The sequence below is a fragment of the Ceratosolen solmsi genome, unplaced genomic scaffold (assembly GCF_000503995.2).
Source record: "Ceratosolen solmsi marchali unplaced genomic scaffold, CerSol_1.0 scaffold7, whole genome shotgun sequence".
NCBI lineage: Eukaryota > Metazoa > Arthropoda > Insecta > Hymenoptera > Agaonidae > Ceratosolen > Ceratosolen solmsi.
The window spans coordinates 17,493,892-17,516,696 of NW_011948413.1; the positions used below are offsets into that span (position 1 = coordinate 17,493,892).

The 22,805-nt window shown below is 32.2% G+C and overlaps 1 protein-coding gene across 1 annotated transcript in view; it reads right to left on the minus strand.

Annotated features, from left to right (window-relative positions):
- The window catches only part of Trim9 (E3 ubiquitin-protein ligase Trim9), a 154,465-nt gene extending 141,632 nt beyond the window's left edge, over positions 1–12,833 (minus strand). The window contains exons 1-2 of the mRNA XM_011506348.1: positions 12,010–12,833; positions 7,550–7,840 (exon numbers count right to left, since the gene is read on the minus strand). Coding sequence (XP_011504650.1) covers positions 7,550–7,840; positions 12,010–12,507 — 789 coding nt within the window. The 5' untranslated portion in view covers positions 12,508–12,833. The remainder of the gene's footprint in view (positions 1–7,549; positions 7,841–12,009) is intronic.
- Positions 12,834–22,805: the final 9,972 nt, after the last annotated feature.

A 22,805-nucleotide genomic window follows, 5' to 3' on the forward strand; every position in this document is an offset into this window, starting at 1 on the left:
ATTCTTTTGTTTAGTTTGTAATCAGAATTAATAAATATAATTTCATTGTGCTATTTTACGGCTTTATCATGCATGTAAATATTTATTCTTATATTATTATATAATATTCAAATTTATTCAATATTCAAAGTATTGTTTTTTTGCATTTAATTATAATCAGCCATATATGTCGCATTAATACCGAGAGATTAAATAATATTTTTACACCTCAATCTTCAAATACAATCATACTTTAACTTCAATTAGGTTTTATAGCGCAATAAACAATTAAATAAAATAAAAAAAAAACTATTATGTAATCAAGTATCCAGCGATAAAATATTAAATTTAGTTCTGGAAAAACTGAATTACCCGGTTATAAATTAACGTTGTGTGACACCATATATTATTCGTCCATTTGGCGCCAAATGTTAATAACACTTTCTACCGTGTCCACATGTACCTCGACATAAAATGCAAATCCAACAGCGAAAGGATAGCAACGGCAATGCATGCCCTTACACACGCGAGTTCGCTGCTGAAAAATTATTCAAACCCTCTACACATCCATCGATCAGTCGAGACTCTAGTGATATACAAACTTTACAACTTTAAGGGTTAGACATTATAATATGCGCGCAGCTGAGCTGGCAATATCTAGTTTCCTCGTATTATATGCGCGGATCAATTACTAAGTGTGTAGTATTAGAATGCGATAGGGTATAAGCTGCACCGACTACTACTCATCCGACAATTTGTTGGATTAATCATCGCTTACGAAGCGGCCATCGTACTCCAATCCGGTACTCTCCTAGCTCGTCTCGAACATAGGAATGGAAGGGGAGGATTCTCGCGTCCATATGTCAGGAAGTGACCAGGTGTTTCGCCTGAATGAGACGTATATGGAAGTATTGACGCGACGGACACGAGTAAAAATTGCCATTCGACGCACCCGCAATGTCATGGACGATGTGTATTACACCAAAGAGAAAAGAGAGAGGCAAAGGGGGATATAAAAGAGCATAGACGAATAGTGAGGTGGAGAAGGATAATGATGGGGGCCATTTTGAGAGAGGGGTTGGTCGCGGTAACAAGCGGGTTTATGATCGGTTAAATAAAAGAGACGTATCTGTATGTGTGCGGTATAGGTAATTGAAGGACAAAAAAGAAGGAGGCAGGAAGGAGTATGAATGAAGAATGATATTATGGATAGGTAGCTACGAGAAGTGAAATCGTGTTATTTAAAAGACATAAAGAGGTCCTTAAGTGTATCTTGAAAGAATGTAAATGACGATCGAAAGGTTCTTTGGAAAAATTGGGAAAAGAATAGATGTGAGAACGTTTAGAGTACGAATGGTATATAAAATACATATATTATCTTGGGGAGGATATATATTCGGTTAGTTATTCATATTATACATATCTTTCTTCTCAGATTTAAGAAATGTATTAAAAAAAATTTTCTACATTATTTAAAGGAAGATTTTTCTTTCTTTTTTTAACAGACTTGTCTTTTATTCTAACTTAACTCTAAATAATATTATATAAGTTAGAATATTATACAACGTTCATGGGTATTTTCAATCGCCAACTAAAATGGAAACTCATGGAATCGTCGAATAAATATTAAATTACATTAAAATATTCGATGAAAATAATGCGTGATCGACATACTGCACTCGTTCCAGGTGTGTAAAGGGCGATATGAAAAGAATTAGAATTACAGCACAGAAGAAAGCGAACGCACTGGGCGCATTTGAAAGTTCATCTTTGAAGATATGGAAAAGAAAAGAAAATAATAGGGAGGAAAGAAGATGGTAGGTAGTTCAGAAGAGCGCGAAGGGCAGACAACGAGAGTACATGTCGAGGACTTAATCGAAGTGGCTGAAGGGGTTAGGGAGATAGAGAGAGGGATTGGGAGGGGGAGGGGGGACAAGGAACCAAACTATTAGAGTGCTTGGCATTCTTAAAAATTAATAAGAAAGGGCTCCAGGTTATGGTGGAATGGTGAGGAGGCGGTAGAAGAGGGAGAAAAGAGCAGAAGTGGCTTACAGTGATAGAGGCTCGTGTCTTCGCTATTTTCAGAATTACCGAGGGACAAACGAAGGATGAGCGCGAAATTTTAGCAACTGCACGAGCGAAAAGACGACAGGAGGCAAAAGGAATTGGAGAGAACGAGTGAGTAAGATAAAATAAAAAAAAGGTTGTTATACGTCGGGTGATGAGATCCCGCTTGAGAATTGTGTTTGAAAAGCATTTTTAATTTTCTGCGTGATGGGGGTTCATCCAAGAAAATGCCCGAGAGATTTAGTAGTTTTATTTTTCATTTTTCATGCTCTTTTTTGTTTTTGTTTTCTCTTTTTTTTTTTTTATTTTATTTTTTATTCATTTTTTTTTCTGAGACAGAACAAGGGACTTCTTACATTATCATATTAAATTTTTCAGCTTTATTTTCCTTTACCCTGAGACGTAATTCTTACAAACATAATATTCAAGCAATTTGCAACTTTAATAACTTTCGATTTCAACAGCCTAGTTTATTTTTAATCCAGATTATTTTTATGTATTGGTAGTATGAAATTAATATTTTCATAAAAGTGTAAAATAATTTAGTTATATTTCATTTATTCATTTTTTACATTCTTTTCTTTTAAAATTTAAAAGTATTCGTAAAAGTACTTAATGAGCTGAATGTTACTTTATTTTTTTTTTTTTTTTTGGAATTCACGTTCAATAAAGTTCGTTCGAAATAGTATTTTCAGACGATATTTTTTTACAGAAATGAAGGACCATTACCTTCGCAAAAATGCTGCAAATTAAATGTAACAAAAAATTAATTGATTAACTCTATCTTTCATGTTACTTTTATTCTTGTACGTTACTGTAATACCAGGCGCCATTCTATTTATCTCGTTCTTTGTTCAAAATATACAACATTCTCTCGCCCGTAAGCCGATGACTCACAATAATAATGATAAGGATATAAAAATACAATACAAATTGTAGTGCGGCTTACTCGCGCGCACGTGTAGATAAAAACTGATATACAAAATATTATAATTCTTAAATGCTACAAATATTTTATCTTATTACGCGGGCATAAATAACTAACGGTATATTAAATGTCTAAAGCTTTAATACTGAAAGAATCTTAAAAGAAAAATCATGAAACAGACATCTTAAACTAATACTATCTCGTACTTTTAACACTGCAATACGCAACAAGTATTATTCAGCATAACATTCCAAGTTACTCTCTGTCTCGCTCTCTCTCTCTCTCTCTCTCTCTCTCTCTCTCTCCATCGTTTTAAAATGAAAATCGACCGCAACAACCCTCGACAAATGGCAGAGATAAGGATGCGATAACAGCGATATAAATGGTCACTACACCTGCCTTGTTATTTAACCAGATCGAGCAATCCACAGACATGGATATCTGCACTTTTCACTTTTCACTATTGCTCCTGGTCATGAAAAAGGCAGATTATCGATGGGCGGAAGAATTTTCACATATCGATTTGTTTAGTTGTGTAACGCGTTTATCGATAATACGCGACGTCCCGACGAGATCGGGGCCAATTACTATAAATGTGCAAACGCAACTCTCTTCGTTAATTCGCAGTTGTCGATTTTCATTGGGAATGCAGTGCGCGCTTGTTGGCTTTTGCCTTCTTGGCGGATGTTCCACCGCTACCAAAAAGCTCAGCTATCCGATATACCAGGGCTTTCGTGAAAACGAGTTTGTCTGCGGTAACGAGGTCGAAATTGACGCTCAGACGTGACTGGCAAAGAATGAAAAGAACACTTTCAACAAATAGAAGCTGGTGTATCGATATTTGAAACTAATCCTCAAGCTATTAAATTTAAAAAGTGTTTATTGTCGACATTGTGTATTGTTTGGGAGCTCTTATTAAATGAAACTGATCGCATCGGAGCAATTACGCAACTAGATGATGAAGTACGCTACTCGAGCGTGAGCGCGCTCGGCTGAAACATTGATAGAGGAATCGGAAAAAGGGTCACGGTTCTTTTTTGGCATCATACGCGTGCTTTTTTCGCCTCTTTAGCGCGATCAATGTCGCAAGTACATACGCGCGCGTACACTAACTAATCCCGATTCATCTGCGCTATGTCACCGAGATAGTGTGCAGATTTTTATGCCAAGCAGCACGAAAATTTTTGCACAAGCGGCAATAAACTTATGCGTGAATGGTGATGTATAGACGGCGAAAAAAATTGGCTGCCGAGGCATTTGTTTTGTAAAACGTCAACTCATATAGTCGCAAACAATGCTATAAATTAACCATGATAATTGTTGCATCCATTACCGTATATGCCCGGGCATGTTTTATTCATAAACCGTACGTGTAAGATATTTTCTGCGCGGAAACACGATGCGAGAGCAATGCGTTAAAAATCTCTCAAACAGTTTAACGAGAATTCAAAGTGATCTCGTTTAATTGACTGACGCATTAGTTTTATTGTCTTTTATTATGAGAAACTGTTATACGATTGATAGTGTAGAAACATTAAGGTAACCATATCATATATATATATATATATATATATATACATATCAAATGTCAAATGTCATGAAATATTATAGAGCAGAATTTAATTGGATTAGGAAACAGAATTGTCGCTAAAACGATATTTTCGTACTTGCGCAAGTTTCAATGTAAATAATTTCATAAATATTACACAAATTATGCATAACACCACCTGACATCGAGCGAAATGGAGAATTAGTACCACAGTACAAACTTCATAAAACTGACTTGAAGTTTTAAGAAAAGTTCAACACGGAAACAAAATTGTCCTAACAAATAAAAAAGTTTTCTACATCCTAGAGAACTCCTCAGAGTGTTTTAGAGGCTTTTATTGCCATTCTCTAACGATCCAATCCTCGTATCTCTCCAATCAGTTGAGAATGTTCTCATAAACAAACAGCGAGTTCTACATACTCCATTCGTTCTCTTCGTCAACCCCTGCGCGCCCTTTATCATTATCCGATCACAATTAATGGCCCTTATCCTACACGCCATCGCTCCTCGTTCGCATATAATTACGAGCATGTAAAATGGCCTCTACTCTGTATATACAAATGCATACATAGGGAACAGGCACACAACATCCATCTGCCAAACCAACCCACCCTTATATTATATACGAATTTGCGAGAAAAGTTCATTCGCTATAGAGCCTCGAGTGTTTCAAAAATTTAAGCCCTGGCATACTTGTTTCATAGAATACAATCCTTCTGTCGGAATCATAATCATGTGATTGTAATAAACTGGATGATTTATGAACATATCAAAATTATAAATATTTTCTTAACATCTTCGACATCCTTGATATTACTTTAAACTATTATGAATAATGCTTTTATTGTAAGAATTCATCAAATTTCGAGCATCCTTACAAACATTACATGAACTACATTCATAAATGAGTTCAAGTTTCATAATCATAATTTATATAATACACGAATAAACTTATCTTTGTAGGCGATCATTTTTACAGTTTAAACGAGTATTTATGTATTTTATTTTACATTTTAATTCTGATTGACAATAGGCATTAAGCATAAATTTCACACGGAGTGCGAAAACGATTTCTCGGTTACCTGTATCCAGACATCAGTTTCATATACTTTATAGTAAGTAGTTAACATGGAATTTTATAATATAGGCACATTGCAGCGCATATGAGTATTTATGTGCGGGTAATAAGAGTAATGATAATATTAAAAAATTTCGTTTATATAATACCCGATTGGTAAGAGAATTTGAAATCTCTCATTGATTATACAAGTGAAAAATTGAAGTACCGTTAGGAATTCAATTTTAGTTATCAAAGTATAAATGTTTTTGTATTTAAATTACAAATAGATCGTACGTGAAATTTCAGTTAATATAAATATTACTGTATCTTTATTACTGGGCTAGTAATAAAGATTTCTGACGGTATGAAAACTTAAAGCGTCCAGTAATTAATATAAGGACCTCATAACTTATTAAGTGCGACCAACAGTAAAGTCAATGAAAACTGTATAAATGAAAATGTAATGGAGCGGGAGCATCGGTTACTAAACCACGTTATAAAGCACATTGAGGAGTGAGAGACGTATAATCGGTAGAGAAGAATCAATTTTTAAAAATTTATAATAAAACGACTTTAGTACACAAATCGGCAACAATTACAATCGAGTAAATAAAAGTACATTTAAAATATTCAATTTTTACATTAAGATATAATTTTCATATTTCAATGTAATATTTATTCTATTATATATGCTGTTCGCTTTGAAAACTATTGATAATACTTCTTAAAAATTATTTTTTTAACTAAATTATAGAACATTAGCATTTTTTAATTTAAAACTTAACTTTGCACTAATGGTAAAGTTTTTATGTTATTTTATTAGACGGGCTTAAGCTTTTCAAAATCATTATTGTTAATAAACAAACTTTACGAAGACGAACAATGATGGAAAGAGGTGGATATATAAAGAGAGAGACAGAGACAGAGAGAGACAGAGAGAGAGAGAGAGAGAGAGAGAAAGAGAGAGACGAAAATTCAAAAGCAATGCTTTTTGAAGGCAGAAATTACTAACATCGTAAAACAGTTTCGAATAATATTCTATTATTCTTTTGCCGACATTTAGTTATTAATTTAATTAGAAATATTTCTACGAAGCACTCAGACATTTGATGTCATTGCTTCGCTTATAATATACTTTTAAAATTTTAAATTAGAGTTTCGTTCTCATTAGAATTATGTTCGAGGTTAACGTAAATAATATTGTATAATATTGCGCAGAAGAGGCGTTTGAATGTTGAGACTACGTTTGTGGTAAATATAGGCAGACTAACGAGAAAAATAAACTTATTTTCAGTTTTTAAATGAAATTATGCGCACATTATATCCCAAGAAATAGGCATTTAGCCTCCATTAATTCTTTCCATTATCTGCTCTACAATACATTACAATAATACTTCTTAAAAATCAATCAACGTCTAAATTATTAAGTACTCGTAAGCTTGATCGGAGCGATCCTGATCCGAAGCATTCCTGAATCGATATAAAAATTGCTAGCCTCGTCAGACATAAACAGTTCATCAATGCCACTTAAATGTTTCGTTTTCACTATTTTTCATACGAGCCCTCCGACATCAAAATATAAAGTTAAGGCAACCCCAATGTCCTGTTAATACCGATTACGGCCAGCCAATGACTATAATCCCAAAATGATTTTTCCCTAGCAACCGAAAAACATTCACACTCGCTTACTTCCATATGTTCGAGACATTCGGTAAATTCCTGTGCCCCCACTCCTCACCCTCCCTTCCGCAATCTCACTCGGCATAGAGCAAAGACGGAGTGCTGCCTGCCACTAGGGTCGTCGCTGCAAACAAAGGACAGGCCGCGCACGCTGGTCTCTATCATCCAACGGTACCTACCTACCAAGGGGGTTCCGGAAGCTATGCACACCAATGAGAGGGAGCGAGAGCGCAAGGGAGTCTACACAAGAAAGTATAGGAGCGTAAGTGGCACACACGACACTCACCTTTTGTGCTTTGCAGGCGGCTGCCAAGGGCAGGACGTCGTGGGGATGAGCCGTGTGCCGGTCGCGCAGACAAAGCCCGCAGGCCGCGATCTTGCAGAGCGCGCAATAGAGGCTCACGGTCTCGCCGACGTGCTCCAGGCAGCCCGGATTACCGTTCTCGTGGTGGCTTCGCTGTTTTTGCATTGGCCCCATGCCACCTGACCAACTGCCCTGGGCCGGGCCCAGCTTGTGCGTGGCCAAGGGGCCGCGCTTGGGGTGACAGGACTCGCGGCAGCTCTCGCAGTACAGCACCTGAAAGAGAACGGACGGGCATTTCCATTAGGTTTAGTCGTCGGGGAGTTGAGGGCTACGAGATAGGCGTAAGGTTAGTGTGAACATAAAGGGCAAAGCTACGGCCCTACAGTGAAAATTATATGGGTCGATTGGGATCTAATAGTAATTGAGCATCCGCCGTCTGATCATGAAGTTCGGCAAGCTCCGTTGTCTTGTAATCTAATGCTCAATAGGCTATGCCTAGGGACTTATTCAAATTTAAGTACAATTACAATTTAAAATAATTTAGAAGCATCTTAAATTTAATACATGTAGAGAAGAGGTACGGTCGAAGTGGAGCAATATAAAAACTTGATAAATACGTAATTTATTATATTTTCATTGATAAAAGCCCTTGTAATTTTTCTACTCTTATTTTTGTTGTAACTACGTAATATAAATAATGAATATTTATTTATAGTTGTTAATACATTCAGTTCGTGAAATTGAATAGCTTTGTTGTTCAAAAAATTAAATGAAAATAGCTACTTTTTTATTGTATTCGGATACGTTCAAGGAAAGTAAAATATATTGTTTTGTTTTAAAAAATTGTAGAACTCCGTCGAGTGAATGTTTAATATTACTTAAGCATTCGAGATAAAATTGCGAAAATTTTTGTAATCATTCGAAATTTATTTGTAGCGCCGTAACTTTCATTGTACATATCATAAATATACAAAAGAACATCAATTATTAATTTTTTAAATTAACGGCAAATTGAAGGTTACATTATTACAAAGATTATAAAAAAAAATAATATTTTTTATGACAATGATTTATACAGTTGAATTGCTAACTGATATTGTATTATTTCGACTGTTAATTCAAATTTTGTTAAACAGTTTCAAATTATCAATCAAACATTTGAACAATATATGTGCGTGTGTGTGCGCGCGCGCGCGCGTGTGTGTGTGTGTAAGAAACATTCATTTTGATAGTCTTATAATTGGAAGAATAATACTGTAAATTAAAAATTCTAATAAATATGAATCGTTTCTTATAAAATAATTTGCTCTTTATAGAAATGAATATTCATATTGAAAGAAGAAAACTGTAAATTTAAATCGATCGAAGAGTATTATTATAGTTTTATCAAATTTATTTTATAAGTGTCATTATAAAAATTCCAGAAATATAAATAAAATGAAAATTAAATACAATTCATCTTTAAATCGCAAAATGTATAATCGTTCGGAGATCGGAGGAAGATTTGTCGAGCAGAAGAAAAACAATCGGAGTGCACAGCAACTTTACAATGAAACACTCGTACCGTGGAGAAAGCATAATAGATGCCGTGTTTATATGAAGCAATCGATTTGACGGCATCTCATAGAAAGCGAGCATAGTAGCAAATGAGAGAAGGAATGAAACTGAAATAGAGAATTAGAGAGAGAGAGAGAGAGAGAGAGAGAGAGTGAGAGTGAGAGTGAGAAGTGATAATAACTTTGAGTTTCAAGTCATTGAATACAACGGGTTCCATGGCCGATTTCAGAATGTCTCCCTCATAATGAAATTGTCAAGGTTTAATACCTTCGATTCTTCTCTCTTGCTCTTCGTCAATTAGCTTAATCGAACATTTATTAATTTTATCTAATTCACGTGTGAGGCGAAGCATGACAAAGACTTATTAGTTTTAGTAATTCGGCCATTTAATTTGAGTGTGAACTATGGCTCCGTGAACATTAAATTTATAAACAACTATCCCTCGTCACAATATTGATGTGCTATTAACTTATTAAAGCGTATAATATTAATTTTTATCAATAGTTGAAGTTCTTAATAATTATTAACAAGGCGCTACTAAATATTATGCTTTTATATTAATATTAAACATACATTACAAGAAGAAGAAGCTTGAATTCTGAAAGCAAACGTAATATGTTATTCAAACAATCAATATACATTTCAGTGCTCATTTTCTATTAGAAAAACAGAATGATGTAACAAATTGTTTAAAAAAAATATTATGATAATGCAGAAGGTCTGTTAAAATGGACACCGATACAAATTTCGAAGAAAATATTTATGTAATACATTCTTTAGAAGGGAAAAGAGAATTAAAAATAAGGAAAAATTAAAATATGACTTTTCAAAAAATTTTCACTTCACAATGACAAAATATTTTTGTGCACATAATATTTCTTAAGCATTACATAATTAAGCGACTTTGTTCGTTTAAATACTTATCATTTGTCCAATAGAAAATTTTTCTATAAAAAAAAAAATAAAAAAAAATAAAAATTGCATTAATACACTCATAGTCCAGTCTTCACTTATCTATTCAAATCTTAACTTTACTTAATCATTAATTCGATTCATGGGTCATTATTATTTAAAAATACATGATTTACACGATTAATGCAAGTTTTATCACAAAAAGCCAATGCATATTGAAACTAAATGACGGACTTTTAAAGCATCTAAAATATTGGATTTACTTAACATTATAAAGGCCATAATAGCATTTGAAACGTTAAGAAATAATTAATAAATTATTATGTAGCATTTTAAATCAAATTTTTTTTAATTAATATATTATTAAATTATGAATTCAAAAACTACATAATGCGGTACAGCTGAAATTCCGCTCAATCTCGTCAAACTCTTGCGCTTTTCACGTACGGATAATTTGATTGTTCTATTAGCCTCGCAAGCTCAACGTAATACTGCACTCAAGTTTTCAAAGGAGCAAAATGTAAAAACGTCCATCAGAATTTCAATGCGGAGTCAATGTAGATGCACTACCTACATTTCAAAAATCGTCGACTGATTTTATCAGACGTAGTGTAAAAATATTAAAATGTTAATAAATAATGGACCATATTCTCCATAACGAGGCTCAAAGCCACATTATAATTATTAATTTTTCTTTTTATTTGTTACAGTGAAACAACATGCTAAATGAATAGAGACGCATGTTTTTTCATTCGAAAGATTACAGAACATTGGAATGAATTTTCAGAATCATTTCGCTTGAACACTAAATTAATATTATAGTAATTTTAATTAATGATATTGAATAATCTACCTTCATAAATATTGGAATACTGTATCAAAATAATATCTAATGTGGGTTAAGAAATTATTGATTCGCTATTTTTAAAATGATATAACAAGTTTATTTTATTTATCCTTATGTATATTATGACTGTACTACTCAGAGTATTTTTTTAAAAATTATCTCGAAACTATACGAAGAAATAAATAATACATGATAAAACCGTAATAATCGTTATTACACAAACCCTATTATTTATCTGGATATTTTCTCTATAAACAGATAGTATAATTGTTCATCAATTTTAAATTTCAAGACGATAGATATTAATGTAATCATTAAAGAAGCAAATCGGTTCGTGATAAAATTTTAACTTAAACCGAAATTTTTCCTTTTTTAGCTTTCTGAATTTCTCAATTAATTAATTTATTTATTTTAATTTATTTATTTTAGTTTTTTTTTTTTATCGAATAATATTAATAATGAATATTTTAAAAAGTATTTTTGAAAAAAGCATTTATAAAGTTTTTTTCATTTTACGTAATTAATTGGAGCTATTGTAAAAAAAAAAAAAAAAATTATTTATATTAATAAAAATTAATTTTGAATTATTGTTAAGATATTAGAACAAACCATTAACATTCCATGTAAATACGAAGTTAGATAATCGTTGGCAATTTGAATATAAATTTTCAAAACGAAATTAGTCAATCGCGATGCAATTGATTGCTTCTCGCACTATAATAAACCTGCACTTGGCTTATTATCAAATATGGGAATAAATGAAAAGTAAGAGTTGACGATGGGTCCAAGAGTACCAAGAAGGGACGACAAGAACAAAATCGGCAATACGAGACGCTCATTGGACAATATGTAGTATCAAACAAATTATCAAATGGATCATAGAAAAGGGACGTTGTGGCACAGGAAACTCCTAAGACTTTCAAATCAGCCATCTGCCTAAAACTAGTCTCTCTCTCTCTCTCTCTCTCTTCCTCTCTCTTCCTCTCTCTTCCTCTCTCTTTATCTATCCCCCTCTCATTCTCTCTCTGATTTTCTCTCTGTCAAGGGGTCCGTGCACCCATCTACGCACAGCCGTGCGTCGTTAGTGAGAATGTCGTGTCTGGGTACCAGGGAAGAGCCTCCTCACCTCGCACTGCTCGCAGGCAACCGTCGCCTCCTGGGGCTCGCCCTCGCACATCTGGCACATGAGCTTGACGTTGCGCGCCTCCACGTACTTGTCGACGATCCTCTGCATTGCCCGGTACTTTGGTAGATTGTGAGCACCACCCTCGTCAAAGAAGACCGTTTTCTGGCACACGGGGCACGAGAGACAGAGCGTACCGCCGCTGGGCGGGAAGCAGCCTCCGTTCCCCGGTGTGCCGACGTAACTACCGGGCCTCGAGCCCGTGGAGGTACTACTACTGCAGACGACGCCCGAGTCCGTCTCCGAGAGAATGGAGAGCTTGTCGGCCTCCTGATCGGAGCCCGGGGCCGCGCCAACCGAGTCTCCCGAGGATTCTGGCGGCGAATCCGGAACCGCCTGCATGCCCATGGCACAACCCAGGCACAAGGCGTGCCAACAGGGCAGGAGCACCGGCTCGCTCAGGAGCTTCTTACACGCCGGGCAGCGCAACTCGTCCTCCATTCTTCTATCCTCTCCGAGGACCTACTCGCCAAATCGCCCCCTTTCCCACCTATCCCTTTCGCTTTTCAGTTATAGAGTTGGCCCAGCAGGACCCCGACCTCTTCCTCCTCCTCGACGCACTATTTTACCCGGCCACTCTCGCACTCCACTCGGACACGGAGATAAGCGAGCGCGCGCGCGCGCGCCGCAACCGCCAACTTGTTTCGCCCGCGCCACAGGTATGCGATCGGCGCAGCCTCTCTCACATGTTCGTTCTCGGCTGATCTCGCGGAGCGACGGGACGGAGATGCTCGGACTACCGACACCGGATTGACTGACTGCGCCGCGACGCCCCGACGACGACTCTACGGCTCGCGGCTCTTGGGGGGCTTAGGGGACCTCTGCGGACGCGCAGCGGCGGTAGCGGCGGCGGCGGCAACAGCAACGGCGGCTACGACTACGGCGGTGGCAGCGGCGGCAGTTCCGAGCTTCGTTCGGCACACGCACCGGCTTCCAGGGCCGTGGATAGGTCCGCCCGTGCCCCAGGCATTATTATTTCGCTGCGCTTTATTTGGCAGTGTTGGCCCATTTTTCTGACCGCCTCCTTGTCATCGGTAGGCCTGCACATTTTACAAAGACCCGTTTTGGTTAAAAGAGGCACAAAGAGATGACGGACGCGCCTCTTCTCGCCGACAATTTACGGAAATAATGAAGAGCTTATGTTATGAAAAAGAGGCTTCGTTGCATGTATGCACCGTTCAAAATTACCTGCCACCGATTCGCTAATACTAATCATCGCACTTGGCTTGACTCGGAGACCAATGAATATACAAATGAAATGTATTATCGTTAGTTTTTCTTACCTGCACTCGCGCATTCAGGGTGTCTCGTTGTCTTTCCTCCCGACTCAATTGCCAAGAAAAATCTGGCATTTGCCAAAATAAGATTTCCCACTAAGCCTACAGAAATACCTTGTCCCCTCTATTTGAATGTATAAACAGCGCAGGGGGAAATTTTTCACTCCAAATTTCAACATACACTATATATATATAGTACGTGTGATTTCAAATTTTCATTCCAAATAATCAAGTCTACGCTCGCAATTATCAATACAAATGCAATAATGGTACAAGACAACAAAAAACAACTAAGAAAACGCTTTGTATGTGTATGTGTCTTTTAAAATAAATCTTTCGAAAATAGAGGATAAATTTGAAAAATGTTCAAGACAGCTGCTTGGATACATTTCTAAATAATTAATATTGAAAGGCTTGGCTAATTGTAAAATATTAAATGAATATTTTTATCGAAAAATAGTCAATGGCTTTCATTAGTTTGTTTCATGACTTTCTTATCTGTCGCAAACAAAACTGAAAATATGTGCGTGAGAATATTGATATAAATTAAAAAATATATTTATACATATGTGCGTTCGTGCGTTCGTATGTGCGTATATATGTGTGCGCGCGCGCGCGTGTGTGTATTCGTAAGTGCGCATGCGCGCAAATGTGTGTGTGTGTGTGTGTGTGTGTGTGTGTGTTCGTGTTCGTGCGTGTGTATGAGGGCGCGCACGTGCGTGTGTGTGTGTGTGTGTGTCCATCGAGCAAAAACAAATACGTCATTCGATGTAATATTGTAGTGAGTATATTATTACTCGCTCATAGATCTTTTTTTAACAAGTAATTGTACAAAAAATTATTATCAATGCAAACAGCTCAATATACTATTATAAAAAATTTCTTAAATTTATTACACTCTTACATAGGTAAAGCCCAATTTGTGCATTTTAATTTTTGATGTCAAATAAACTATGATATTAGATATAGAATAGAATAAGAATCAGAAAAGATGAAAAAGGTTTAATTACAATAATAAAACCACTTTATGACATGATTCCTCTAAAAATAAGGATGAATATAAAAATTATTATTCTGTAAATTAGCTAAAGATTGTACAGAAAAATCAATGTCAATCTTTTGTTATGAAAACAATGCATGTTTACTTACTTGTTTGGTGGAGGTATGCAAAATTTTGTAATAAATGATGACATATTCCCAATTTAGAAATTCATCTTATTATAACACTGTAATAGAAAGTTAAACTATCTTAAGAGTCGGTGACCCGAACTGTTTCTGGCAACGTACCCAAACATAACAAACGAGTTTTTTCTAGGAATATTTGTTTCTTCCTTTTATCTTCAGTTTTGTTTTGTTTTGTTTTTAAATTCACATAACACCCGAATAATGGGCAATTTAAAAAGTTAAAAAAAATTACAATAATTTACAAAGCTTATGTAAAAAAAAATTACTGTGAATGTATATATATATATATATATTATTGTTATTATTATTGTTATTACAATATTAATTTCATACGGTAATGAGAATTATATATTTACATTGAATTATGAAAATGCATGATTAACAGATTTCAACTTTAATATAAAAGTCATTTGTATGTAATAACTTAGATAAATTGGTATATTTAATTTTCATAATTTTTTATTCAAATTTCTTCATATTTCAAATATACCAAATATTGATATTATTTAATATCTATAATTTTTAAATATGTAAATATTTCTTTAAATTTAAATCTATAATATTTAAAATCTAATAAAAACTACCAATTAGCGCATATCGAAAAAGTAAATAAATTAAGAAACACGTTCATAAATAATTTAAACGTATATAAAGATAATTACAATTTTATACTATCTTTATCCTTATCCGTTTTTTTTTTTTATGAAAACAAGTATAAAGTAATTTTAGCACGAATTTACTAGAAATGAAAAAATTATTTTGCTCTTTATTAAATTGTAAATGGCTTTTCTATCGTGAGAAAACTTATTGACAATTTATTTTATCATCCATGACATATTGCATCACTTCGATATCTAAAAGTATTGAATTCTTCCCAAACAATCTATTCAAATTCAAAACTTTATGCACTCGAGAATTTTGAAATTGAAATTTGTCGCGTATAATTTATTCACTGTATATACTTTTTGAATTTGATATATAAACTTCGATCGCAATTTCGATAAAAAATTATATTTTGCACAACAAATATCCACTCTCTCATCTTATCAAATATTCCTATAAATAATCCAACTTTTCTCTCGAATGATTGCGTATTACGTTATAGATATTATAAGACAATGACAAGAAGATAAGAATTCTAGATATTAGAAATCTAAAAATACTTCATATTTAAAGAACTTGATTGTGTTGTTTTAAATAAAGGTAAATAAATATAAAAGAATAAATATGCCAAATGCTCAACTCAATTGTCACAAAGAATGTTTTGCATAAAGGTACTGGGCGAAACGAGCAATGATCCCATACCTGTCGACGTTTTTCACGTGCCACTCTCTCTCTCTCTCTCTCTCTCTCTCTCTCTCTCTCGCTCACTCCTCATCCTGCTCATACAATTGCTTCCTCTTTCTCGAGCAAGCTTACGGAAAGACAGCGTACGCCGATCGACGTGTTGGGACTGGTGGGAGCAAAGTATACCTACGGCGGAGGTATATGAAGATCCTCGTACCTGGCGATCGGCCGCGAGAACGGCACGGGCAGGTGGAGTGCGAGAGGGGCGCATACGAGAGGTTGCGAAAAGAAAAAAAAAAGTCGAGGAGAGGTTGAACAAGGCCGATTGGGATAGGGAGATGAGGCTCAGCAGGATGCGGGACATGTGCTTGATGCCAGGAAATTTATTCGCCTCCTGTATAAAGTGCGTCCCTCGGTGGGATGCGCAATTATAGCCGCGGCCTCTTTCGCGCCGCTTTTTGTCGCATGAAATTTCATTTGCTTTGAATTTACGCCGCTGAGTTATTTCTGGCGATTGTAGTTTATGAAAGTACGAGCGGTACTTGGCCTTCTTAATTATCGCATTAAGCTACGGATATTGAATAATTATTTTTATATACTCGTTAGCCTATTTGCTTGTCGGGTTAATTCATAAAAAAATCAAATGACAAGGATGCACGTAGACGCATGATTTTACCATTATTTTTTTATGTATTTTAACGGCATTGGAATTGATTGAAGTTGAGCCTATTTCATCGCGGATAATACGATCGGTTTCATTGTCATTTAAAAAACTTATTATTCCTTATTTTTATCATTGCGAATTATTACAATAATGTATTTGACCATACTTTACATTACTTTTTGCAAAATTATTCCACAGGTATTCCGATAATTAATTATGATTTGAGCATTTGTATTCGACACTAATGGGAAATTGGAATGTTTTTTAAATTAATTTTGTTCTCGCTTATAAGCATAGTACACCAATGATGAAAATATTTTTATTTTTTATTTTCTTTCATTAATCGAAGGATACTATATAATAAAACTAATGTTTTTATTGACTTTTTTTTTTAAAAATGATTGCATTGCATTAATGTTTTACGTATAAAAAAAACCTCTACGAATACAAATTGATGGTTTATCTTTTAATGTTTTTCAATGACAACAGGTTAATTAAATCATTAAATTTAGCAAAATATTATTTTATATTAATTTATACATTAAAGGGATATTAGAAAGAAAAAAAAATATAGATGAAATCATCATACTTAATTAAGAGTGCTGTTTGTAGAAATAATGTTTAAATTCTTTACGCGATAACAGTAATTGAAATGATACTGATAATTACTGAGTATTCGATTCTGTTTTGGAACGATTTTTTAACCCGTCATCGTAGTATTGATACCGTAAAATCACTAAATCTCAGTCAGTAATAGTTCGTTATCGTGTATTTAGTTGTGAATCGATTTTAAACAAAGTTACTAATTGACTCTTATGCAGTAAAATGGCCGTTTCAACGTTTACTAGCTCGAAATATCCATGGAACTTTATTAGTTGTAATATAATAATTAATATTCATATGTGAATGATCCTTGCTTGTTAAATGTAATATTCACATTATCGTCTTTTAAAATGTTCATTAGTCTCAAACATTGAAAATTTATATTTAATATAAATTATTAAACATCGCTAATCAATAGGTATTACTCTATTGTATAAATATTAATTAAATACTTATGTATACACAAGTTATTTACAAAATTCATATTTATTTGTACATGTAATTGTAGTAATAATTTATTTTGTGATTGAAAATCGATGAGTAATTAATTTATAACGTTACAAAACTTAAAATTTTATTAATAAATCAGTTTGTATGATTTTATCTATTAATTAAAATCTTATATTTGACTCAATATTTGAATAATAAAGTCATGTTGCAATTTGACTAAATATAAAAATATCATATGGATTTATGGCTATGGAATTTTTAAGAGTAAATATTTTTCTTTACAATATTAAATATAACTTTCATATAAGGTTGAAAGTTTTTCATATCGTCATTATAGTTTAAACATCGTTAAACATTACGTGATTTACGTTTTAAATTTCAGCATATTATAAATAAATCCTTAAATATTTCATTTTAACTTTTACACAGTTTAATTTAATAGGATTTACAAAAATTAATTATACAATTAATTATTGTTTATTAAAAACTAAAGTTTATATTTAATGTCAATATTACTTTGACATTTCACATTTAACACAATAATATTCTATATACTTTTATTTGCATAATGCATATTTACATATTAATTTGAAATATTGTGAATTCATCAATCTTGTTTTTCAGAAAAATAATATGTTTGTTCAATTACTGTAAAAAAGGAATTTTATCCCTCCTATAAATTAAATATTTCCGTTATAGAGAGACGACAGAATGCTATTATTTTTTTTTTTTTTACAAATTTAAAATGATTTTTAAATGCCAATTACCTAGAATCGACGATTTATACAAATAAGTAGTAGACTAGATATTTGAACTTTTGAGGATCATTCGGATTTATAGAATTATTAATTGATTCTAATACTTATTCCAAAAGTAGCTGTGCTTTCATTAAAAACACAATTTATTTTCCGCTATTTCGGTCTCCTACATTCATATATTACAAAATTCAAGGATCAAAAATCTGGAAAAGCGATTAAAAGAGTAAATCGAACAACTCTAATTTGATCGGATGGAACATAGTATCAAGTTCAGATATATTATCATGTCATTTGACTCTGTCTGCATGTATATCAGTGCAGTTGGCTTTTGATCCGATTTCAGAATGGCTTTTATTAAACGACACGAGGTTTAATCGGAAGGCGAGGTCTTTCATTTATTTTTTTTTTTTTTTTTTTTTTTAATTCACATCTGCATTTTACGAAAGTATTGTGTGACGACAATGAAGTGTGCGATTACGCACGAATAAACTAAAAACTGTCCATTACCGCTTTGACCTATTCGCCAAAACTTTCTTTGTTGGATTTGCTTTGCGAAATGTATAAGATTTAGGGGTAAGATAACTCATTAAGATGGAAATTTTTACTGATTGTTATTTGGCTTTTCTTTTAAATTTAAAACAATGAATGGAAAATGACAATAAGTAGAATCGCGTTCTTTATCTAATTACGTTCTTTTACGCTTGCGTAATAATTTTAATGCCATGTATCATCGTATTCATATACACTCATTTATCTTTCGAATCGTGAACATTCAATTAATATATGTTCCACGCCACTTGTTATTTTTAAATTTACGTAATTAATAATTATTCAAATCTAATTAATGAATCTTTGATAATTTTTCGCCTCTATGTTTATACGTAATATATAAATTTTGAGGACATTAAACTTCTTCATTAACTTTTATAGAGAACTTTTAATTTTAATATTAGCGAGTTACGAAGGTACTTCATAATTTTCATTTTCAAATAGTTCAAGTATTTTCTTCATTATAAGTTACTTATCGAGCTTTTCAAATAGAGTGCTTAGAAAATCGTGAAATCTTATTCAATAAAACAAAATTTCATTTGATGATACCTGCTTGTGGTAAAGTGGAATCCACTTTAGGCAGTCAAATAGAATTTACGTAAAAACCCTATGATCTTTCCTTTAAAGCTTTAAACTTCTTCTATTGAAAAATTTTTTGCTCATTAAAAATAGCGAAAAAATAATATTTTGATAATTCAGAAATGATTTATATTCTGAATTATATCTTTCATGATGAAATTTACGCCAAATATCAAACCTGCTTTTCAAAATAGCATTTATATAGTCTTCAATGTCTAGGTCCATGTACAGCGTTTCCAAGTTTTATGAATTCCGAATGATATATATTTATGTTAATGCTTACTTCAATGGAATTTAAAATAATAAGATCTTGATGGCTTATGTCTAATTGCATAAGTTTATATTTAGTATTGGGTATATTTGATATTTACGAAGTCAAAATAGAAAGCATTTTATCTAGGTATTAGCATCGTGATTTTGAAACAGATAGAATAAGAGTATCAATTGTTAAAAGAGATACATTGTTAAAAAAAAAAAAAAAAAAAAAAAAAACTTTTTTTCTGTTGTTGTACTTTACAACCGCGATAAATAATTATAAATAAACAAGAATAAATTACTATATAAAATAAGAATAATATTACATAATTATTGAATCGATTATTATAATACTGTTTCGAAACTATAATGATATATATATATATATATATATATGTCCAATGGATCATTATCATTAATATTAAACTCTATATTAAGAAATCTATTTTAAAAATATTACTTTTATATTAAAATAAGAATTACGCAGTTATTAATATAACTATAATTTTTAACATTCGTTGTTCTGTTATTAATTAAAATTTCTTGGCTAATGTTATTCACATATTATTATTAAATCACAGATTTGTCAACGAACACCAAATCCTCTCAATTTACTTTTAACAGCAAAATACTCATAAATCATAATCATTCGAATTTACTCATGTTTCACTCTTTTACCTTTATTTTGCACATATAATTTTTGAATATTCTCAGATTAAATATAAAAACATAGGCTATTGTATTTAAAGTTGTCTTACAAGTTTCATAGATTTAGTTTTATTTTATTTGAATTTGAATATTTCTTAATATAGAAATATTAAGAAAGAAAAAAGGGTTGAATGTACTCTTCAAATCACACATTCGTAGTTCTTACTATATCATATAATTGATTCCCATTATATTTTGTTGTGCTAAATAAAAAAATATTCTTAATATATAAAATGTATAATATATGAAAGCAGTGTGTTTCAAAGATAATAAAGAAAAAAAGTACAATTTTAGGTTTTTACTCAAACTCTAATAATTATAGGATTTCGTATTTCTTAGACAATAGGAATTAATTTAAATTTATATATAATTTGCAATATTAAGAATTTAAAGTGCTATCTTTTTGTACGATTTTAATGAGCACATGTTTTTATAAAATGCTTGCATAAAACTGATATTTTTTACCTTTTATATAAACGATAAATTATATAGTATATTACCGAGGAAATAAGAAAGTACACAATATTAATGAAGGTCAAATAAACAAAATTGCAAGATAACTGTCCAATAAAATATTTTACGCAAAAAACACCTATATAAATAAAAATGCAAAATTTATCCGATGCTAGTCAATGGCAAGCAGATAATAAATTAATGTATAACTACGATGTGCTTTTACTTATGTTTACGCTTTTAAGTGCATATCGGCATTTAGGAATATCGATAATCTTCAATAACACATTTCATTATTCTAATACGCCGTAGATTTCAGTTTTATTCTCCGATCGAAACTCGATGAGCATTCAGTCGATCATCTTATTGGTTTATCTTAAGCTCTCAAGAAAAAATAACTTTGAAGCGCTCGTTTAGAATAATTGATGCATTCGTAAAGTGGCCCCATTAATTAATATAAACTTACTTTTAATGTGAGCATGTAAAATTCATAATGTCTCATTGCCGTTCGATTCTCCAGCATCATTGTTGTGTGCTTAGATTGTGATTGCAAAATCGACGAGCCTCTTATCTATTCTTGGTTGCCATAGTGTAAGCTCATGGTCCATGGTCCCTTTCAGATACACTCCAATTCGCATATCCTCCAATACCCGCCGCCATCCTATCAACTGATGGAGCCTGTTAATTATGTTGACTCAATATGCTTACGTCTCTCTAATTTACCGCTAAGCACAACAATGCTTCAATAAATTACTGATAAGCTTTCCAGTGATATATCGTTCATTGGTTATCTCTGCTTTTGTATATCTGGAATTTAAACGTATCGCACCTTGCATCTTTTAATGCTAAATTATTAAAAATACTAGCCATATATTTAGGCCACGGCATTTAGGAGAAAAAGTTTTTTAATTTGATGTGTTATATTCGTAATTAAGGCGTTTGATGTTGTTATAAGATCTTATAACTTTATTTAAGTCAAACATAAGGTCCTGGGCATATTTTAACTATTTTTCAATTTTTTTCTGAAAATACGTAAATGTATTAAGCATATCACATTAATAAATATCAACTCATAAAATTAACTTTTAATAATCTTTTTTTTTTTTTTTTTTTTTTTTTTTTTTTTTTGATTAATATAAACCATTAATATAAACATGTCTATTTTAATAATACGTAATATCTCGGTAAAATATTTATTTATATGAATTTATTAATTACATAATTAAAAACAATAAAAGAAATTATTTCACAGTTTCAATTATGTTAATATGTTAGTTTAAAAAATATTAACGATATTTCTATTTTAAAGCTTTTATGTTCACTCATTATGTCCATTTACGCTCATATTAAAAAAATATACCAATTAATTTAAGTTAGTTGCGTACTAAATTTATTAGAAAAACATAGATTTGAAATTTATAATACATTGCGTGCTTATACAGCCGAGATACATCACCAATATGTGTAAAATCAAGTAATTCCGTATTTGTATTTCGTTTCCGTCTGGCCATTACATCATATAACATACATAAATATATAATTATTTTAGTATTTACATTTAAGATTTATAACATTACAAACAGTTTTGTAACTGTATTAAAACTTTTAATTATATTAATACTGTAGCAGTAAATTTGTTGTATAACTAGTTTTACATGAAAACTACTAAATAATTTATGTTATAAAATTATAGAAATTGAATTTTGATGGCAATAGTTCGTTAAAAAAATATTTGTCTTTTCAATTAAAAAAATAGACTTAATATAGTATGTTGACTTACGTGTCATACGTTTTATAAATATTTAAATGAAATATAATACAATACTCTATGGAATTTTGTTACAAATATTAATTGTGTATAGGGATTCGGATATGTTTGCTTAATATAAAAAATATTCAAATTTTTGTAATTTACGATTCAAACAAATGTATTAAAAAATTGTCTGTTTATCTGTATTTATTATTTTGAAA